We start from the raw sequence: 16115 nt of genomic DNA, 5'->3' as shown, positions 1-16115 counted from the left end.
TAAAAAAGAACGAAGCGTTTTCTTCATTAACAGATTGAGATTGACAGATTCAGACGTCCCCATCACCAAGGACGATTACAACCCAGAGCAACCGAAAGGGGCAAAACCAACCAAGAAGAGAACAAAGGAAAGAGAAGCCCTCTAACCGCCGAAACCGTAGAGGGTCCTTCCCTGCCTCTTGAGGGCGTAGACGACGTCCATGGCCGTCACCGTCTTCCTCCTGGCGTGCTCCGTGTACGTCACGGCATCGCGGATGACGTTCTCGAGGAAGATCTTCAGAACCCCTCTGGTTTCTTCGTAGATGAGGCCGCTGATGCGCTTGACGCCTCCCCTGCGAGCAAGGCGACGAATGGCGGGCTTGGTGATTCCCTGGATGTTATCCCTCAGCACCTTCCTGTGCCTCTTGGCTCCTCCCTTGCCCAAGCCCTTTCCTCCCTTGCCTCTTCCCGACATCGCTGCTACCTTTCCTCTTTCCTCCGAACAGAGATTCTTCACAGAGAGACGACGCAGAAACAAAAGGAGAGAGACGCCACGAGATTGGAGTCGGAGAGGGGGCGGGAGGTCGCTTAAATAACGGCACGCCCGTGACCTTTCGAATTTTTCCGATCCCGCGTGTTTTTTTTTTCCTACTCATGGAAAGAACTTCTGGCCGTTCGATTAGAGAAGATGGACGGCTACCAACATCGATCCGTGCCGAAGAGTTCTGGAGCGGATGAACGGTTGGATGGAAATAATGGACGGTCAAGAAACGGCTGAGTCAGCTACCTGTGCTTTCTGCGAGGTCTCCCCTGCAAAAGATTTCTTCCCATAAATGCCTTCGTCCTTTTCAATAATTTCGATAGCGTCCGCAAAAATGGCAGTTGTCTTCGGGCATACAAAAAATGTCACCATTTTTTCAAATTTGTGTTCCTTTATATGTACATGTTTCTGTATATCTTGTTTTATCGCAGTAGAATGTTTTCATGTTTTTATCGAAATCCATTTCTTATTGGCCTAATTTACACGACCGATTTAGTGGAAGACGCTTATTTTAATTGCTCGACTCCAGCATGTATCGTGGTTTTTTTTTGTTTTTTCACCTTGTTTTAAGAGAGAGAAAATATTTAAGTTTTCCTTTACCTTGCCATTTCTTTAGAAAATATTTAAGTTTTCCTTTATTTTAATTGCTCGATTCCAGCATGTATCATGGTTTTTTTTTCCACCTTTTTAAGAGTGAGAAATTATTTAAGTTTTCCTTTAGCTTGCCATTTCTTGTGACTTTATTAAAAACAAATGGGTCTTAAAGCCTCATTTATTGAAAAGCAATCTTGGTACTTTTTAGATGACTCCTTACTTATATGGAATAAACATGGGCACTAGGCTGAGCCGTCGGCTGGTACCTGATACCAAACACAGCCTGTCTATAGGCAGGCCAGTTATCATCAGGCTGGCCCGAGCCCGAGAATTGAAGGGTATCATGGAAGCCTCATCTGCCACATACTTTTTCTACCAATGCTACATATTAAAAAAATTAATCTTAGAAACTAGTATCCAAAACAATTAATCACTTAACTAATTCATACTACATTATTAAACTTTTATGGTATTATAATCTTTCCCTCCTCCCTTCCCTTAAAGCACACATATCCGTGCAGTGCATGTATATATGTATGAGTATTAAAGACATGCTTTGATGCCATTACAACAACTTTGTATGATCTCACATTGTGCTTGGACTCCAAGTTTGGCGAATCGGAACTCATTCTCTAGCAATTTCAATTCTGGCCTTTTAAAAGGTTAGAACCATGAAAAATATCATTCAACACTCAATAAAAAACTAAATTTTAAGGGTGTGACAAGAAGGAAGTTGTCGAGTTATAGAGGTCTTCAACAAGGAAACCAATATCCCCACACCTTTTTCTCTTGTTAATGGAGGCAGCAAAGATGGATTTGGAAGCTAATATTTAAAGATGCTCATTTAAAGATAAAAAAAAAAATCAAAGACTCGTGTGCCGACACCAGTCACCATGTGGCTCCGCCACTGAAGAGATCTATGGCAATGTTTTTTAGCATACTCACAAAAATGACGGAAAATGCGTCAGGTTGTGTGGAAGTTTGTTTGCAAGCTTAAGAACGAAGAGAGTGAGGTCTAAAACCGCTATACGAGTATATACATTGCTTAAAGAACAAGTCAATAAGTTGAAGCTGAGTACAATATTATTTGTTGAGTTATTTTAAGAAAACCCATGCTATGGGTCTTATGTATGACGAATTAATTTAACTTGCTCACAACTTGCTTCCATTTCACACCTAAAAGGACAATCAAAATGGACACTAACTAATTGTCACACTTCATTATCATAAACCAAGTTGAGTTTCATATTAAAGATTTTTGAAAATCTAAAAAAAATTATAGGGAGATTGGATAAATGATTAGTTATCTTGGTTCCTAATCTTTTTTTATATAAAAACTGATGCTATGCTGTAGGAGACAAGTTAGGATTTGCCAAATTAAGAGTCTGGGCTTGGTGTGCTTCATTGAATATTCTAGGAAATATTCAGAAGATTATAAGGGAAACGGTTTAATGATTGAGACAAATATTAAAGCTGTTATTATGTGATATTTCTTGCAAAAATTCATTTAGTTTAGGTTTGATGTGACATATTTTTGCTGATATGGCAAAAGATCCACATTGGCATCCATGGTTTATCAATCTAAGGATCCTAGATCAAACCTAAGATCCACTCTTGAAATCCTTGTTTTTGTCTTTTTGCATTGAGAAAGTCAGATTTAAGATCAGAAGGGGGATAGTCCAATCTTAAATCCACGGTTCTCGAATCCTAAGGATTTTAGATTAAGGGAAATCAAACGTCCTTTTAAAAAAATTGCTATTTATCCAAGTTAGAATGCCTTTGTGTGCATGTTGCAAACGGCTATCTCTATCCAACTTGAGGTAATAATTTTCTCCACTTCCTTTTTTTGAATAGGAGACCCGTAGGCAGTGGCGGAGCCAAAAAAAATTGGTTGGAGGGGCACAAGTTTAAAAATACTTATATCTGGTCAGGCACACACACACACATATATATATATATATATATATATATATAATTTTAAGAAACTAGTGTGTATGAAAACTAGATTGGCACATAATCAGCAGCACATTAAATTTTAATAGTTGTGAGAGTTAAGTGTGAAGAAATTTTAAGAGACTGGTGTGTCACAACAATAACTTACTAGTGGGCAGAGACAATTAGAGATGGGTTTACTCTCTCTCACATTGCCTACCTTTTGTTAGGCAAAGAGGTACATATAGTGAGTTTTTGCACTAATAATAAGGGCTTGAGAAAGGGGAGGCCTCCACATGCAGATGCACATAATGGAAACTTTTTACGGGATAGATGCATAGTATCTTTATGAGGTGGTTTGATGCATTGAAAATATGGAGTTGGAAAAAAGTTTCCAAAAACTTATTTCAGGAATTGAAGAAATGGAAACAAAATCTAGATTTTCAAAACCCCATTGTGCTTGCTGGACTTTGGGTTTATGTTTCAGGAAATAAATTTTTCAGTTTTGATAGGAATGAAAGATGAAAAAAGAGAATGGTTGGGTTAATGAATGCTTTGACAGCCCAATTGTTACTTTTTTTCATCCTGGAATCTTTTTTTCCATCCATTGGGGTCAAAAAAAATTGGAAAGACAACCCAATGGTTACTTTTTTAATCCGAAGTTTGATGGAATTTTTTTTTAATTTGAATTTTATTTTCAGTGCTACAAGAAATATCATGCCCATCAAACAGGCCCTATAGAAAAAGTCAATGCTGTCACATGTTGTATGGTTGTTAGATGATTAAAATTTAATAATTCATTGTCAAAAAGATTATAAAGTATCGCTTAAACCGTCATAAACCATTGTCACACATAAATTGTTGCTACTACCAATGTATTGACTGTTTTTTAATAACAAAATTTTAAATTTTATACATCCGGCAACATCCAAAATGTTAAAATCCATTCTTTTTGTACACGTTCTTCGTTTGCAATAAAATGATAAAATGATAGGGGAGCCTATCTCCCAGTATCTCCAATTGAAACAACTATTTTAACATGGTTTAATGATAGATGTGACTAGATGTCTCCGGCCATGTTTGGATGGAGATCGTGTGGTTGATGGACAACCATCTCATGCAATTGGATTCATATATCCATAAAAATAGCATACCCATGAATACGTAAGAAAAGCCATACCATATTCACATTCACTTACTAGTCGGACAAAAAATCTTATTAGATCTAATTTCATGAAGTCAGATTCATATTAAACATCATATTATATCCGAACCATGCATTGACATCCCTCCCATTGCTTTTCCCCATCAAAATTCAACAATGTGAAATTCTCTTCTTAACTTCGACGTGGAACCAAAAGGTCCAACTTCAATGCATTAAATACATTTTTCTTGTCATGAATAAACCACTCGATGTCTAAAAACGAAATATCTAAATCGGATAAGTGCTCTGGGCCGATCTCCAGTTACATCAAATGCAAACATACACATCGTTTGCATTTGGACCACCAATGGACCTGGCTAAAGGCTTTGAGCCAGTCTGTATCACAATTGAGTGTGATGTTTTCTTCCCAAGTTGACAACAAATTTGAAGTCAGTGATGAAAACAGGACCAACTGAACCACCTTCATGAATGGATGCAGCTTCTTCTGGATGTTTGGTCGAGTCTTGTTAATGTCAGTTTCCACACATCCCACCTCTTGCTTCAAAGAGTATAGCATAGCTGGTGTAGTTGATTAATGTTTAAACACCGTGTCATCAGTTTGATCTTTGTTGTGTATGTCATCAGTTTGATTTCTTCTGTATACACTATTCATCTAAATTATGAATGGTTGTATGTACTATTCGTCTAGATTGCAAATGGTAGCGTCACAACCACGAATGTATATACTATTCATCTAGATTACGAATGATTGTGTATATTATTCATCTAGATTGCAAATGGTAGCGTCACAACCACGAATGTATATACTATTCATCTAGATTACAAATGATTGTATGTATTATTCGTCTAGATTGCAAATGGTAGCATCACAACCACGCATGTATATACTATTCATCTAGATTACAAATGATTGTATATATTATTCATCTAGATTGCAAATGGTAGCGTCACAACGATTAAGCAGCCCTAAACATTGAGAGTAAGAATAACATGAAAACTTTGTCAAAAAAAAAAAACTTTCAAACTTTAAGGAACTGAATGCCTATTCTCTAATCAAATATTTATATAGAACTGAAAGTGGATCCGATCTTATGTCGATTCTTAAAAATGAAAACAATATGTTAGACCTTTTGCTTGTCGGGTTGATTTAAAGTAGTGTCGGATATCGGGTCTAAGTATGATTCATTGGGAAGGGGGAGAGAGATCGGATTCCGCAATTGATAATTACAACAGATATTTATCACCTTGTGGGCCTCACCAGGACACTGTCACATGCACCGAATGCAATTCAGATATGGATGCTGCCATCTCCCTCCTCATCCAAATAGCCTCTCCTTCAAAGCCACCGTTCTCTCTCTCTCCCCTCCCCCATAATCTCAACGACAACACTCACCATCTTGAAGCTCATATCTGAAAGGCATCATGGCGATTTCTGCATTACCTTCGAGCCAGTGCTGCTCTTCCTCCTCTGGTTTCGCTCCTTCGATTAGATATCTCATCAGTAGCAGAGCCACCAATCTGAACACCAGCTCTTTGTCTTCTTCTATGCTGCCATGGAAGATTTCATCAATGGCCCATCCCAAGGAGCTCTCACTTTCCTTCAACTGCCCACAACCATCACCGCTCAAAGGTGGAGGAAGAAGGGTAGTCTGCATGGCTTCCTGGGACGGGTCCCTCTCCACCGTTCGTCTTATCATTCAAGGAAAGAACCTAGATGTACTGCCCTCGCATTTTGCCTCTCACTCGTTTTTGCCTCCTCTTTTGTTCTTCTTTTTTGGGTTCCTCTGTTGTTTGTTCTAAAGCACTTGTGTTTTTGTTTTTGATTTTTTTCCGGTGTTGTTGCTTTTTGGTGTGTAGTTGTCGGATTCTGTGAAGGAATATATAGAGGAGAAGGTGGGAAAGGCCGTACAGAAACACAGCCATCTTGTTAGAGAAGTCGACGTCCGGCTGTCTCTTCGGGGTGGCGAATTCGGAAGAGGCCCTAAAGTTCGGAGATGCGAGGTAGTAACGAAATTGAAGGCATTTGGTTGAATTTTCTGTTTTAGTTCTTTCACTAGGTTCACATTATCCCATCAACTGTTGCGATGTCTTTCTTTTGGCCTTCTTTCTGGAAATCTGTTTCATGATTTCCCTGAATGTTCTCTTTCTTTTTTAAAATGTTGAATCTTAGGTGACTCTGTTCACCAAAAAACACGGAGTGGTTCGAGCTGAAGAAGACGCAGAATCGTTATATGGGAGCATAGATTTAGTTTCTGCAATTATACAGAGGAAGCTGAGGAAGATCAAGGAAAAGGATTCTGATCATGGGCGACACATGAAAGGGTTCAACCGCCTTAAGGTTCGGGAGCCCGAGCCAGAAATGGTTGCTGATGATTTGCAACCCATTCCTGCTGAGGAGGAGACCGAAGATATAATAGAGAAGGTTCGTGTGTCGATCTCAGACCCGGTGTTGTTGAGCTGTCTTTCAATTTATACTGCTGCTTATTTCATGGTTGAATCATATTACTCTAGTGTTGGCGAATATAAAGTATACAAATTTGGTTGTGGTTTTCAGGGCCTAATATCTTCTCCAATTTTAAGCTATTTCCTCCATTCCAATTTCTGCCTTTGTTATTTGTAAAACTTTACAGCAAGATGCCGATAGAGCTTAAGCAAGGCAATATGATTGAATTTTCTGATGATGAACTGCTTCAGGGGCTTGTCACTAAATACTAAAATACTGAGCACAACAGGATTGCAGAAATAGAATGCTGTTGATCATATTAGTATCAACTAATGAGCTTTTATTAGAAGTGTTACAACCGTACAACAGAAAGCTTTTATAAGTACATGTCTCTATGGGGTGTCCGCTAACGCGAAGGCGAAGAGGATTCTGTGCCCTTAGGCAAGAATATATAGTTGGGTTTTCATGAACATTGAAGATTCTTCCTCATCTCTTCATAATGTGAAACAGTTTTTTACCATGTCGACTGAATGTAAAACTTCCTGCCTTCATTATGATAATGCTTTTATAACAGTTCCAATTGAGATTTGCTCTGTCTGACCATTACATTTAGGTTGTGATATCAAGTCTTCGGGGGATATGGGAAAATCACTAACTTCTTTTGTCCACGACGATATCTGATAATTGTTGAGACGTGTTTTTCTGAATTTAGGTCTTCCAAAGATAATCCAGCAAGATCCTATATATCTTTGTAGGCAAGACATATTATGGTTCTGGTAATGCAATTTGACATCAAAGATAGCCTTGCCAAAACTGTGGTGGCTGCAGAGAGTAAGGACTTGTAATACTGCAACTGCTACTATTCGTTCTGCCATTGGTGTTGAAATAATTCCGGAACATGTTCTCTGGTAATCTAATATGGTAATATCTATGTGGAACCAATGCATATACTGATATACTTGACAAAGTTGGACTGTGTTGATCTTTGATGCAAAATCCAGTGAAAATATAAAATGGGAAGGTTAATGCCTACTAACATTTTTAAAAATATAATGGATTCCATAGGCCTCGTAACATAAACCTCAAATGTGTGTATGTAGATCCCTGTGAATTGTAAGGTTGTTATATAGTTCCCATGATGCATCTTCCTTCATTGTTAGCGTTACAAAGACCAGATGCTAATTTGTCAAGCAGCTGAATTTTTTTTTCACCACCTTGACGTTAAGGGCATCTTTAAAAGGCAGAGATGGGCAATAGACTGCAATGTCTGACGCCATTTTCATCTGTCTTTTCGTCCCTTTGAAGCAAAAGGAAAATGGTGGAGGGTGCCATGACATGTTTGAATGGGTGTCATGCACAAGACAATCTGTCTGACTCTGAGACTCTTCCCTCCCCTTTTCATGCACTTCATAAGGGCATGTTTAAAAGGATGGATGGAGTACTGCGAAACGTATTTTGAGTCTCTCCATGTCAGCTGTACAAACACTTTCTGCAACTCTAAGAGAAATTGTGGAGATCGTGGATGTAAGCCAAAGGCTGAACCACGTTCATATTGTTCTTCTTTATTTCTCCTTGAACTGTTATAGACCCAGTGTCTGCAACACTCAATCATATTGTAAGCCCTTTTTCAGTTATTTTCTGTTGCATCTTGGGGGACAAAATTTTTGCAACAAAATGATGCCTTTGTCGAAGCCAAGATGCCTTCAACAGGGTGTCACAGACATCCCGTTACTCATTCTCATACACACACTAAAGGAATCCCTACGGGTTGTCATCTTGGAGTAAACCATGGAAGAGAAGAAGTTTATTCAAATCATCATGATTTCTTCCAGGTTGCTTAGTTCCTGCTTTCATCATCTGCAAAGCTGCTAGCCTGCTAGAAGCAAGTCTCATTTCTTGAGATCTTAGTAGTTGGCTTTAGATAGGTTGATAAAGAAGATGAATGAATACCTTGTACATTGTTTGAAAAGATGTTCTGTGAATGCCATGCCTAGCAAGTAGCTTCCTGATTAAACCTGCATCTACTGGATTCATTTGCTGGTTCTCTTTCCTCAACCTGTTGAAGTTTTGTTTTATGTTCTTTTCTTCTAGTTGTCAATTGTCATGGATATGCCATCTTCAATGTTGTTCTGTTGCTGTCTTCAGCTTCATTAGAGTTTTCCATGTTTGCCATGAGTCCCGTAAATAAATTGGTTTTCTGAGGTTGTTCTTGCAGCTTCTGGAATGTGCATAGCATTAAGGGGATGCCTTGAACCTCATAGGCTTTAATACTGGTGCATGATGCTCCTCGATGAATTGCTTTCGGAAGCTTGTTCAAATTATTTTACTACTTATGCTTTTGCATGTGTATTCTGTATCTTGGATTGTTTTTATTGCACATATGCTGTGACCCGTCCTCTAATATTCTGATATTTGGATTTGTCTAGTTAGTATTTTTTGCATCCGTTGGCTTCACAACACCACTAGGAAGCTCTCAGCATGCCATTTTTCCATATTGTTTTCTAAACTGTAGTTGTAGTATTTAGAGAAGATTGGCAACAGCCTTAGATAGTATCAATGGTTGCTTTCTGGATAGCATTGTTGGGAAGTGCTTTTCACCAGACTATGTTTTCCTGTGCAGTAAAATCTAGTGACTGCGATTGGAATACTGCAGCTTATTCGTTTTAGCAGCACTTTAAAACTTGTGAAATTTTCTATATTAGAAGATTAAGTAATGCAGCCTTTTACATCTCCTAATTACAATAAAACACTGTTTCAGGTTGTACGAACTAAATATTTTGACATGCCTCCATTGACTGTTGATGAAGCCGTACAGCAATTGGAGAACATAGATCATGACTTCTATGCATTCCGCAATGAGGAGAGTGGTAAGAATTGCTTTTATGATCTTTTGCAAACAAATGAAGCACACGTGATTGATACTAATAATGGTTTTGGTTCAGGAGACATAAATATTGTCTACAAAAGAAAAGAAGGAGGCTATGGCTTAATCTTGCCAAAAGGCAATGGCAAACATGAGAAATTGACTGCACCAACGGCAACGGAAAAAGTGAACGAGACCGTTGCTTTAGAATGAGAGGCAGGCCAAGTAGGTTTTTTTCGTATTTTTTTCCCGTCTAGAGCAGTTGGCCTGCCTCTGTTGTAAACCTCTGGCTGCCAATTTTTCTGTCAAGAATTTGCCCTGTACTTTTTTTTTTCTTCTGTCAAGAAAACAGACGTTTCCCCTAATGCAATGCTGGCTGTTTTCTTCCCGAGGGCTAATAAGGAACCGAAATAAGTTGAAGACAAGACGATGAACATTTTTGAGACAGCTAAACTGGAAAGGCAGAGTGACTTCAAAATTTCCTCCAGTTAGCTTCGGGCTGTTGTCTGAGATACTCATCGCCCATACAAAGTCTGCCTACCGTTTAGTTACCTAAATTCACCCCGTCATTTTTCTTTCCTTCAGCGATTGAAATAGGCATCAGCCTCGGTAACCATATAAGTTCACCCTTTTCCTTACCACGAGAAATTGGACATTCCTAAATCAGCCGGTAACAAGTAAACTTGTTCTACAGAGTACCAAAACTTACAATTCTAGGAAAGTATATTAAAATTTCAATTCTCCTGTATAATTAAAATCAATATTCAAAATTCAATTCCACTACATCATTAACATCAATTCGCTCGACCACAGCAAAAAGAACAGCCATCACAATGGGACCTGCAGAACGTTAATTGGGGATGCCACGTTTCTACTTGAACAGTCTCGGGTTCAACCAGTCCCTGTGCAACAACAGAAAACCAAAAATAGAATGTATTACCAAGACTGTTGCAATCTGATTATATAACCAAAGAAGTAGTGTCGTTGTCTATACATACTTGCTGATATCATCAAGATAGTCATCAAAATCTACGATCTCTTCATACTTTTCAGTTGCAATAAAATCAGACAATACCGTATTTGCTGAAGGTTCTTTGAGAGTCAGTTGCACACTAGCATCTATTCCGGCCTGTCGCCAACCTTTTGATGCATCTTTAGTATAAAGCTGGTAATCATAAAGCACATAAATTACAATAACCTTTAGCGGCTGGAAATGCAGTACCAACTAGGTGTGGTCAATGCAACTCTGCTGAGAAACTAGGCTGCGAACGAGGTATTAGATCAAAAGAAAGAAAGAAAATCATAAAAGCAATCACCGATTTTCTTAGATGCAATTCACACGTCGATTTTATCGTGGACTTAGACTGGTTATCTAAAATATTTCAAACTAAGCTAATTCAGATGTTCCAAAGAGAACAGCCGGCTTCAGTCGAAGACTTAGGACTCAGTTACCAAATCTGATTTCATCTCAAAGGCACTAGCATATGGCTGAGGGAGTACTAGCAATATCAACCCAATAGATAAAATCTGGAAAAAAAAAAAAAATTCTGATGTCCATAGTGGCTCTGTGGGCATAACTAGGTGGACCTAATTGAAGGACAGCTAGTATTTGACACCCTAGAGGTGCATCCATTGGTGGAAGGTTAAAGCTATAAGGATTCTTTCCTGGTGGGAAAGGAGGGATTCTTTGGCAGTTTTACACCAAGAGATACAAGAACAGATGATGGTGAACATGCACCTCCTGTGTTGGCAAGTCCAAAAAGTTACTGATTTTCTTCACTCTTTGGGACAAATAAAAAAGAATGTTTCTGCAATACATACCCAAGATGTTACCCATAAACATTAAAATTACCAATTTGCAGTGATGCTCGAGATACTCCATTAACCAATCAATGACTTAGGTAACGAATAGAAGCTAACTGCTCTAACAAAAAAAAACTTTGAAGTTATAAGCATGTCAAAATGTCAAATTAAGGAGCGTCATGGCTATGGCATTTATGCAAAAAGTACAAATTATGAGATTCACCCAGGATCTTGCTATCAATCGCTCAACTCCTCTTTTGATAAACAAAAAGTTGATTGACTAAATGAAGGGAAAGAGGAACAGCAAAACATGCTGCAAAAATATCTTGAAGATGGAAACAGAAAAAGTGAGAAGTCAAACAGCAAAAGGTACAAAGAGGTTTAGAGATTTAATCTTGAGATTTATGCCACTCAATGGGATAGTGCATATGGTTATACAAAAATTACAGGCAAATCTCTTGCTTCCCCACGCCATGAAAAGGTGGAGACTGAACGCACTTACATTTTTAGAAGTGGAGGCATGTGAACAGTTTGATTGAAGAATGATTCTCATGATAAGAGGAAATGGTTTCATTAAATGGTGGTTCTGAGAAGAAAACCCAAAGCACAAGGACTTCAAGCTTCAATAAGGATAGGGTTGAAAAATAGGTGCATCATAGTCAAGAATGATGTTTCAGTTTATTGGCTAACTGATCTCTCTATCTTCAAGGAGAGTGAAAGGAAAGAGTTTTCCTTTTCCCTATAAGTAAAATAATCCAGGGAAAGTGAGGAGTACCAAGAATCTACTTCCATGTAAGAGTTTTGGCATACTGTTTGTTACATGGTGTGAGAAAATGAATATGTATCCCAAAAGAACAAATATAAGGGCATAAAATGTGACTCAATTGCTGCAATTCACCTGACTAATCCTTCCAAAAGCATATCTGGACAGGAGGGAGGGAGAGAGAGGAAGCCTGGTTCTCTAACCATACCAGGAAGAAGGGGCTACAGCCTCTCCTCAACAGAGAGAGAGAGAGAGAGAGAGAGAGAGAGAGAGAGAGAAGAGAAAAGAAGAGAAAGGTGAAGAGTTAGAGTTAATGTCTTCAGTTGATTATTACTTATTAGTTATTACAAGTAATGAATCCAAGGTGGCAAACATTTTCCAGCAAAGAGAGTTGTAGGGATGGAGGTGTGACTCAATTTTGCCAGCAAAATGAGCTCACTGAGAAAATACTTCTCTTCATTACTGGGCCATGCAGCAAATCACACTTTTAGTGCTTTTTTCAACCATGCAAGGAAAACAATCATTTTCCTGGAAAATTTCAAGATTTTGGTACGAAATTGCTCCGAAACAAATGACACATTGTGTTATAAATAAAGCAACTGAATCCTTTAATATATATATAAATATATATAGGAACCAACAAGAGCATATGAAATGCAAAACATGAGAATCTAATAAGAATCTTAAGAGGCTTCAAGAGCCATCCAAAGAGAAGTGCAGGTAACAAAAACAATAGAACAGCTTCACTAGAGTGGTGCTTTAAAGGAAGGAATAACCTGACAAGAGGTTTGTGTGCATAAATGGTAAGCCCTAACTAAGACAATCATTCCTCCAAAATTAGAAATGAAAAGCTGGAAGACCCTTACCATTTCTTTCTTGGAAGTTTCCCTTTTTCTGTTATTTTCAGCTAACTAGAGGACCATTTGCTAGCTTTCTTTTCCCCTTTTTCATATTTATGCTTTATTCTGTTTTATGTTCTATTTGGTGCAACTGACCTTTAGTTACGGTTTTCTTTTACTAATGAAGGTACTTCTGCCTATCCCTAGGGAAAGGGACAGATTGCTTCACAAAAATGGCTTCTTCACAACAGCTACCTTCTCCAATAAAGAAGTGCATTGTACGAGGCATAAATAGAACCTTCAGTCAGTCAGTAAGCAGAAACAAAGGAAAACAAATTGCATCTACTTGTACAAGATGCCCAGAAAAGTAAAATAAATTCAGCCTCTAAACCATAATGCCTCTTAACCACAAAGTATGAATCTTCTCATAGTTTATAATTTGATGTACAAATAGATTGGAAAAACTCTCATAGTTATTTGAAGCTAAATGCCTCGAATGCAGACAATGCATTAGCGAACTAACAATTACGACAAGGTAAATCATGTAACCCATTGATCTCTAAGAGATCTCAACCAAATGAATAAGAAATCTCCTAAAACAACAATTTCAACCATATGAGACATGAACTCAAACACCACGTTGACTCCAAGTTTCAACCAGGGAGGAGAGAAAAAAAGATTGTACTGTATTAGATTTACCTGCACTACTGGTTCACGGTGAATGCTTTTGCACAATGCCTCTAATTTTTTGTTATCCAGCTGAAAAGAAATGGAAAAAGACCTATTAAACATGACAAGAGAGACTCACTTTGAACACTTTCCCTCCATCCCTTTCCCTCCCTTTCCCTCCATCCCTTTCCCTCCCTTTCCCTCCATCCCTTTCCCTCCCTTTCCCTCCAACCAAACAGGGCGTAAGAAAATAAGAAAAGCTCATAATTAAGACATTAATGATCAAAATAACAATTTGGAGCTTGCACCCACCAACAGTACAGCCGGCTGTGGGAAATAACGTGAGATATGATCCCCTATCTTCTTGGCGATCTTCCCAAGTTCCGAGTCGTCGTATCTCTCGTTGGCATGAAAATAACCCACTACACTCAACCCATCAGCAGAAAAAAGCTCCTCAACCTGCACAACCATCACCGAATTTATCTCTCGTCACTACCATCAGAAGAGCAGGAAAAAAGCTACCAAAGCAAACCCTCTTCATGCCTGAACATCAAATCAGGATTGACCCAGAAAAATTGGCAACTCCAAAGACGAGAAGAACGAGGATCCGATAATGAACATCGCAGAGTCTTGGGTAGGCAAATAAGGACGAGAAGGAAAAAGAATCAGAGGCAGGACTAGGTAACCAATGAGAAAGAAAAACCTGAATTAAGGCGATCTCGAGAGTGGGGAGGAGACCGATCTGAGAGTGGGAGAGAGGAACAGCATCGACGATGTCGACGGTGGAGGAGGCGTCGTCGAGGCGGCCGATAAGGATGCCGTTGACGGAGGAGACCCTGTGCTTAAGGGCGTGCAGCACCAGCTTGATGTAAGGGTTCTGGCCTAGCTGGAATTTGACTTCTCCCCCCATCTGCACCACCCGCCCTCTGTCCCCTTGCCTTCTCGCCCTCTATATCGGCGACGGTGTTGATGCAGAGAGCGCCGTCTCTCTCCGTCCCTCTGAAACACGATCAAGGAACGGAAGATCGAGCTCATCATGTGTGCCGGCTCGTGTGTTGGCCTAGGAGAGTAGGACCCGATGTGGCTCCCAATTGGACCTGCATCCGTGGTGGATCCTGACCTGATCCACTTTTATTTCCAGCGCTTGAAGGGAAAGAAATGTGGACAAATTGGATATATCCAATTACCGATTTGCAGACATGAGTAGTAATCGGATTTAATTAACTTCAGTTTGCAATTCTAGAACCAAATTTGATTCGGAATCTAATATCTCACTGACATCTAACAAAAATTCGACCTAATTACTTACAAATGTGAAATTTTAAGTTAGTTGGACTAAGCGATGGGATCCATTTTGAGTCTAAATTGGATTACGTAGAATTCGACCACAGTAGATTTTCGAATCAAATCGGAAATGTTTACACCCAGAAAACCGAATCCGGAAATATTGATGCCCTTGTTTCGAAGACCTGGCAAACAGCCTATGCATAATCGATTTCTATTGGCCATTTCATTTTTTTTTTTGCATACGTTAAAATAGGTGGATATTTTTTCTGGGTCATTTGAGCACCATCCTTTTTATTTTTTTTTGAAGGAAAAGGGAGGGATTGAGCAATTTGATTTGGGTTCCGGTTATAAAATTGGATGTGGTTAGTTTGACTCGATTTGATAAAATTATATATAAAAATAAAATTAAAATAAATTATTCAACCGATATATATTTCATTACAATTAATTATATTTACATATTTTTTTTCACCATGCTGAGCCTCAAGTCTAGTTGTGGACAGTCTGATTACTGAACCAATGAGCCAAGGAGCCCGTCTTTTTATCATGTTGGGCCAGGCAGAACCGTTACCTAGCCCTGCTTTAAGCTGACTTTACCGTTCTGGTGTCATTGAGATTAGCATATAGTAACAATAACTACAATAATGTCTTTGACCTTGTTTTTGAGAGTGTTAGTGCAACTATTGGGATAGACACTGGTAGATGGCCAAGTTTTGAATATCTGATTAAAGACCACTAAAGTGCAAGTCAAAGTATGGCCGGGAATATGAACCCTAAGATATCAAAAGAGACTCTCTTGTATACAATATGATGAATTACTCCTCCTATCACGTAGAACAATGTTTTTTCCTGTAAAATTTCACTAACCAAAGCACTTTCTTCCTTTCTATCTGAAAAAAAAATATTAATTATTATCTTTCAAAATGTAATTAAATATCTAAATAATAATAGTATAAACCAGTGTTATTATAGTTGGAAATTCGAACCTACCAACCTGCATATTCAGCCATTCGATGAAATCGATTATGAAACAGGCAAGCACCCTTAAATGGTGGTCATAAAATCCATTCGCTACGACTCAATTCAGGCCAATTTTGACATGAATTTGAACTACGAAAAGGAAGATTAATCCTGATTTAAGATCATATTATATAATTTTTCTGTACATGCAGTACCTTATTTAGTAGCGATCTATCGGTGTCCATCCAGCCAGATAGCCGGTCTTGCGTTGCATAGAT

At 38.6% G+C, this 16115-nt stretch overlaps 3 protein-coding genes across 3 annotated transcripts; 1 reads left to right on the top strand and 2 right to left on the bottom strand.

The window, feature by feature from the left end:
- Nucleotides 1-550, bottom strand: LOC116262723 (histone H4). Its single transcript, XM_031642210.2, has one exon. It carries the CDS (start codon nt 451-453, stop codon nt 142-144), a length of 312 nt encoding a protein of 103 aa, XP_031498070.1. The 5' UTR covers nt 454-550; the 3' UTR covers nt 1-141.
- Nucleotides 551-5523: 4973 nt separating this feature from the next.
- LOC116262352 (ribosome-binding factor PSRP1, chloroplastic) lies at nt 5524-9904 on the top strand. The gene is made up of 5 exons (XM_031641645.2): nt 5524-5926; nt 6068-6211; nt 6381-6632; nt 9412-9520; nt 9596-9904. Exons 1-5 carry the CDS (start codon nt 5633-5635, stop codon nt 9727-9729), a joined length of 933 nt encoding a protein of 310 aa, XP_031497505.1. The 5' UTR covers nt 5524-5632; the 3' UTR covers nt 9730-9904.
- A 317-nt stretch (nt 9905-10221) lies between these two features.
- LOC116262353 (ER membrane protein complex subunit 8/9 homolog) lies at nt 10222-14618 on the bottom strand. The gene is made up of 5 exons (XM_031641646.2): nt 14294-14618; nt 13903-14049; nt 13621-13680; nt 10515-10681; nt 10222-10418 (listed from the first exon to the last, which is right to left on the bottom strand). Exons 1-5 carry the CDS (start codon nt 14498-14500, stop codon nt 10388-10390), a joined length of 612 nt encoding a protein of 203 aa, XP_031497506.1. The 5' UTR covers nt 14501-14618; the 3' UTR covers nt 10222-10387.
- Nucleotides 14619-16115: the final 1497 nt, after the last annotated feature.

Source organism: Nymphaea colorata, chromosome 10 (assembly GCF_008831285.2).
Source record: "Nymphaea colorata isolate Beijing-Zhang1983 chromosome 10, ASM883128v2, whole genome shotgun sequence".
Lineage (NCBI taxonomy): Eukaryota > Viridiplantae > Streptophyta > Magnoliopsida > Nymphaeales > Nymphaeaceae > Nymphaea > Nymphaea colorata.
The sequence above is the reverse complement of the archived record's forward strand: the minus strand, read 5'-3'. Positions and strand labels throughout refer to the sequence as shown.

Excerpts from the sequence above, each read along its gene's own strand:
- LOC116262723 (XM_031642210.2), bottom strand. The coding sequence starts at position 453 with ATGTCGGGAAGAGGCAAGGGAGGAAAGGGCTTGGGCAAGGGAGGAGCC.
- LOC116262352 (XM_031641645.2), top strand. The coding sequence starts at position 5,633 with ATGGCGATTTCTGCATTACCTTCGAGCCAGTGCTGCTCTTCCTCCTCT. Across the intron at positions 6,633-9,411 it reads CCGAAGATATAATAGAGAAG|GTTGTACGAACTAAATATTT; the intron begins GTTCGTGTGTCG and ends ACACTGTTTCAG. Across the intron at positions 9,521-9,595 it reads ATTCCGCAATGAGGAGAGTG|GAGACATAAATATTGTCTAC; the intron begins GTAAGAATTGCT and ends GTTTTGGTTCAG.
- LOC116262353 (XM_031641646.2), bottom strand. The coding sequence starts at position 14,500 with ATGGGGGGAGAAGTCAAATTCCAGCTAGGCCAGAACCCTTACATCAAG. Across the intron at positions 14,050-14,293 it reads TCGAGATCGCCTTAATTCAG|GTTGAGGAGCTTTTTTCTGC; the intron begins GTTTTTCTTTCT and ends ATGGTTGTGCAG. Across the intron at positions 10,682-13,620 it reads ACCGTGAACCAGTAGTGCAG|CTTTATACTAAAGATGCATC; the intron begins GTAAATCTAATA and ends TATGATTACCAG.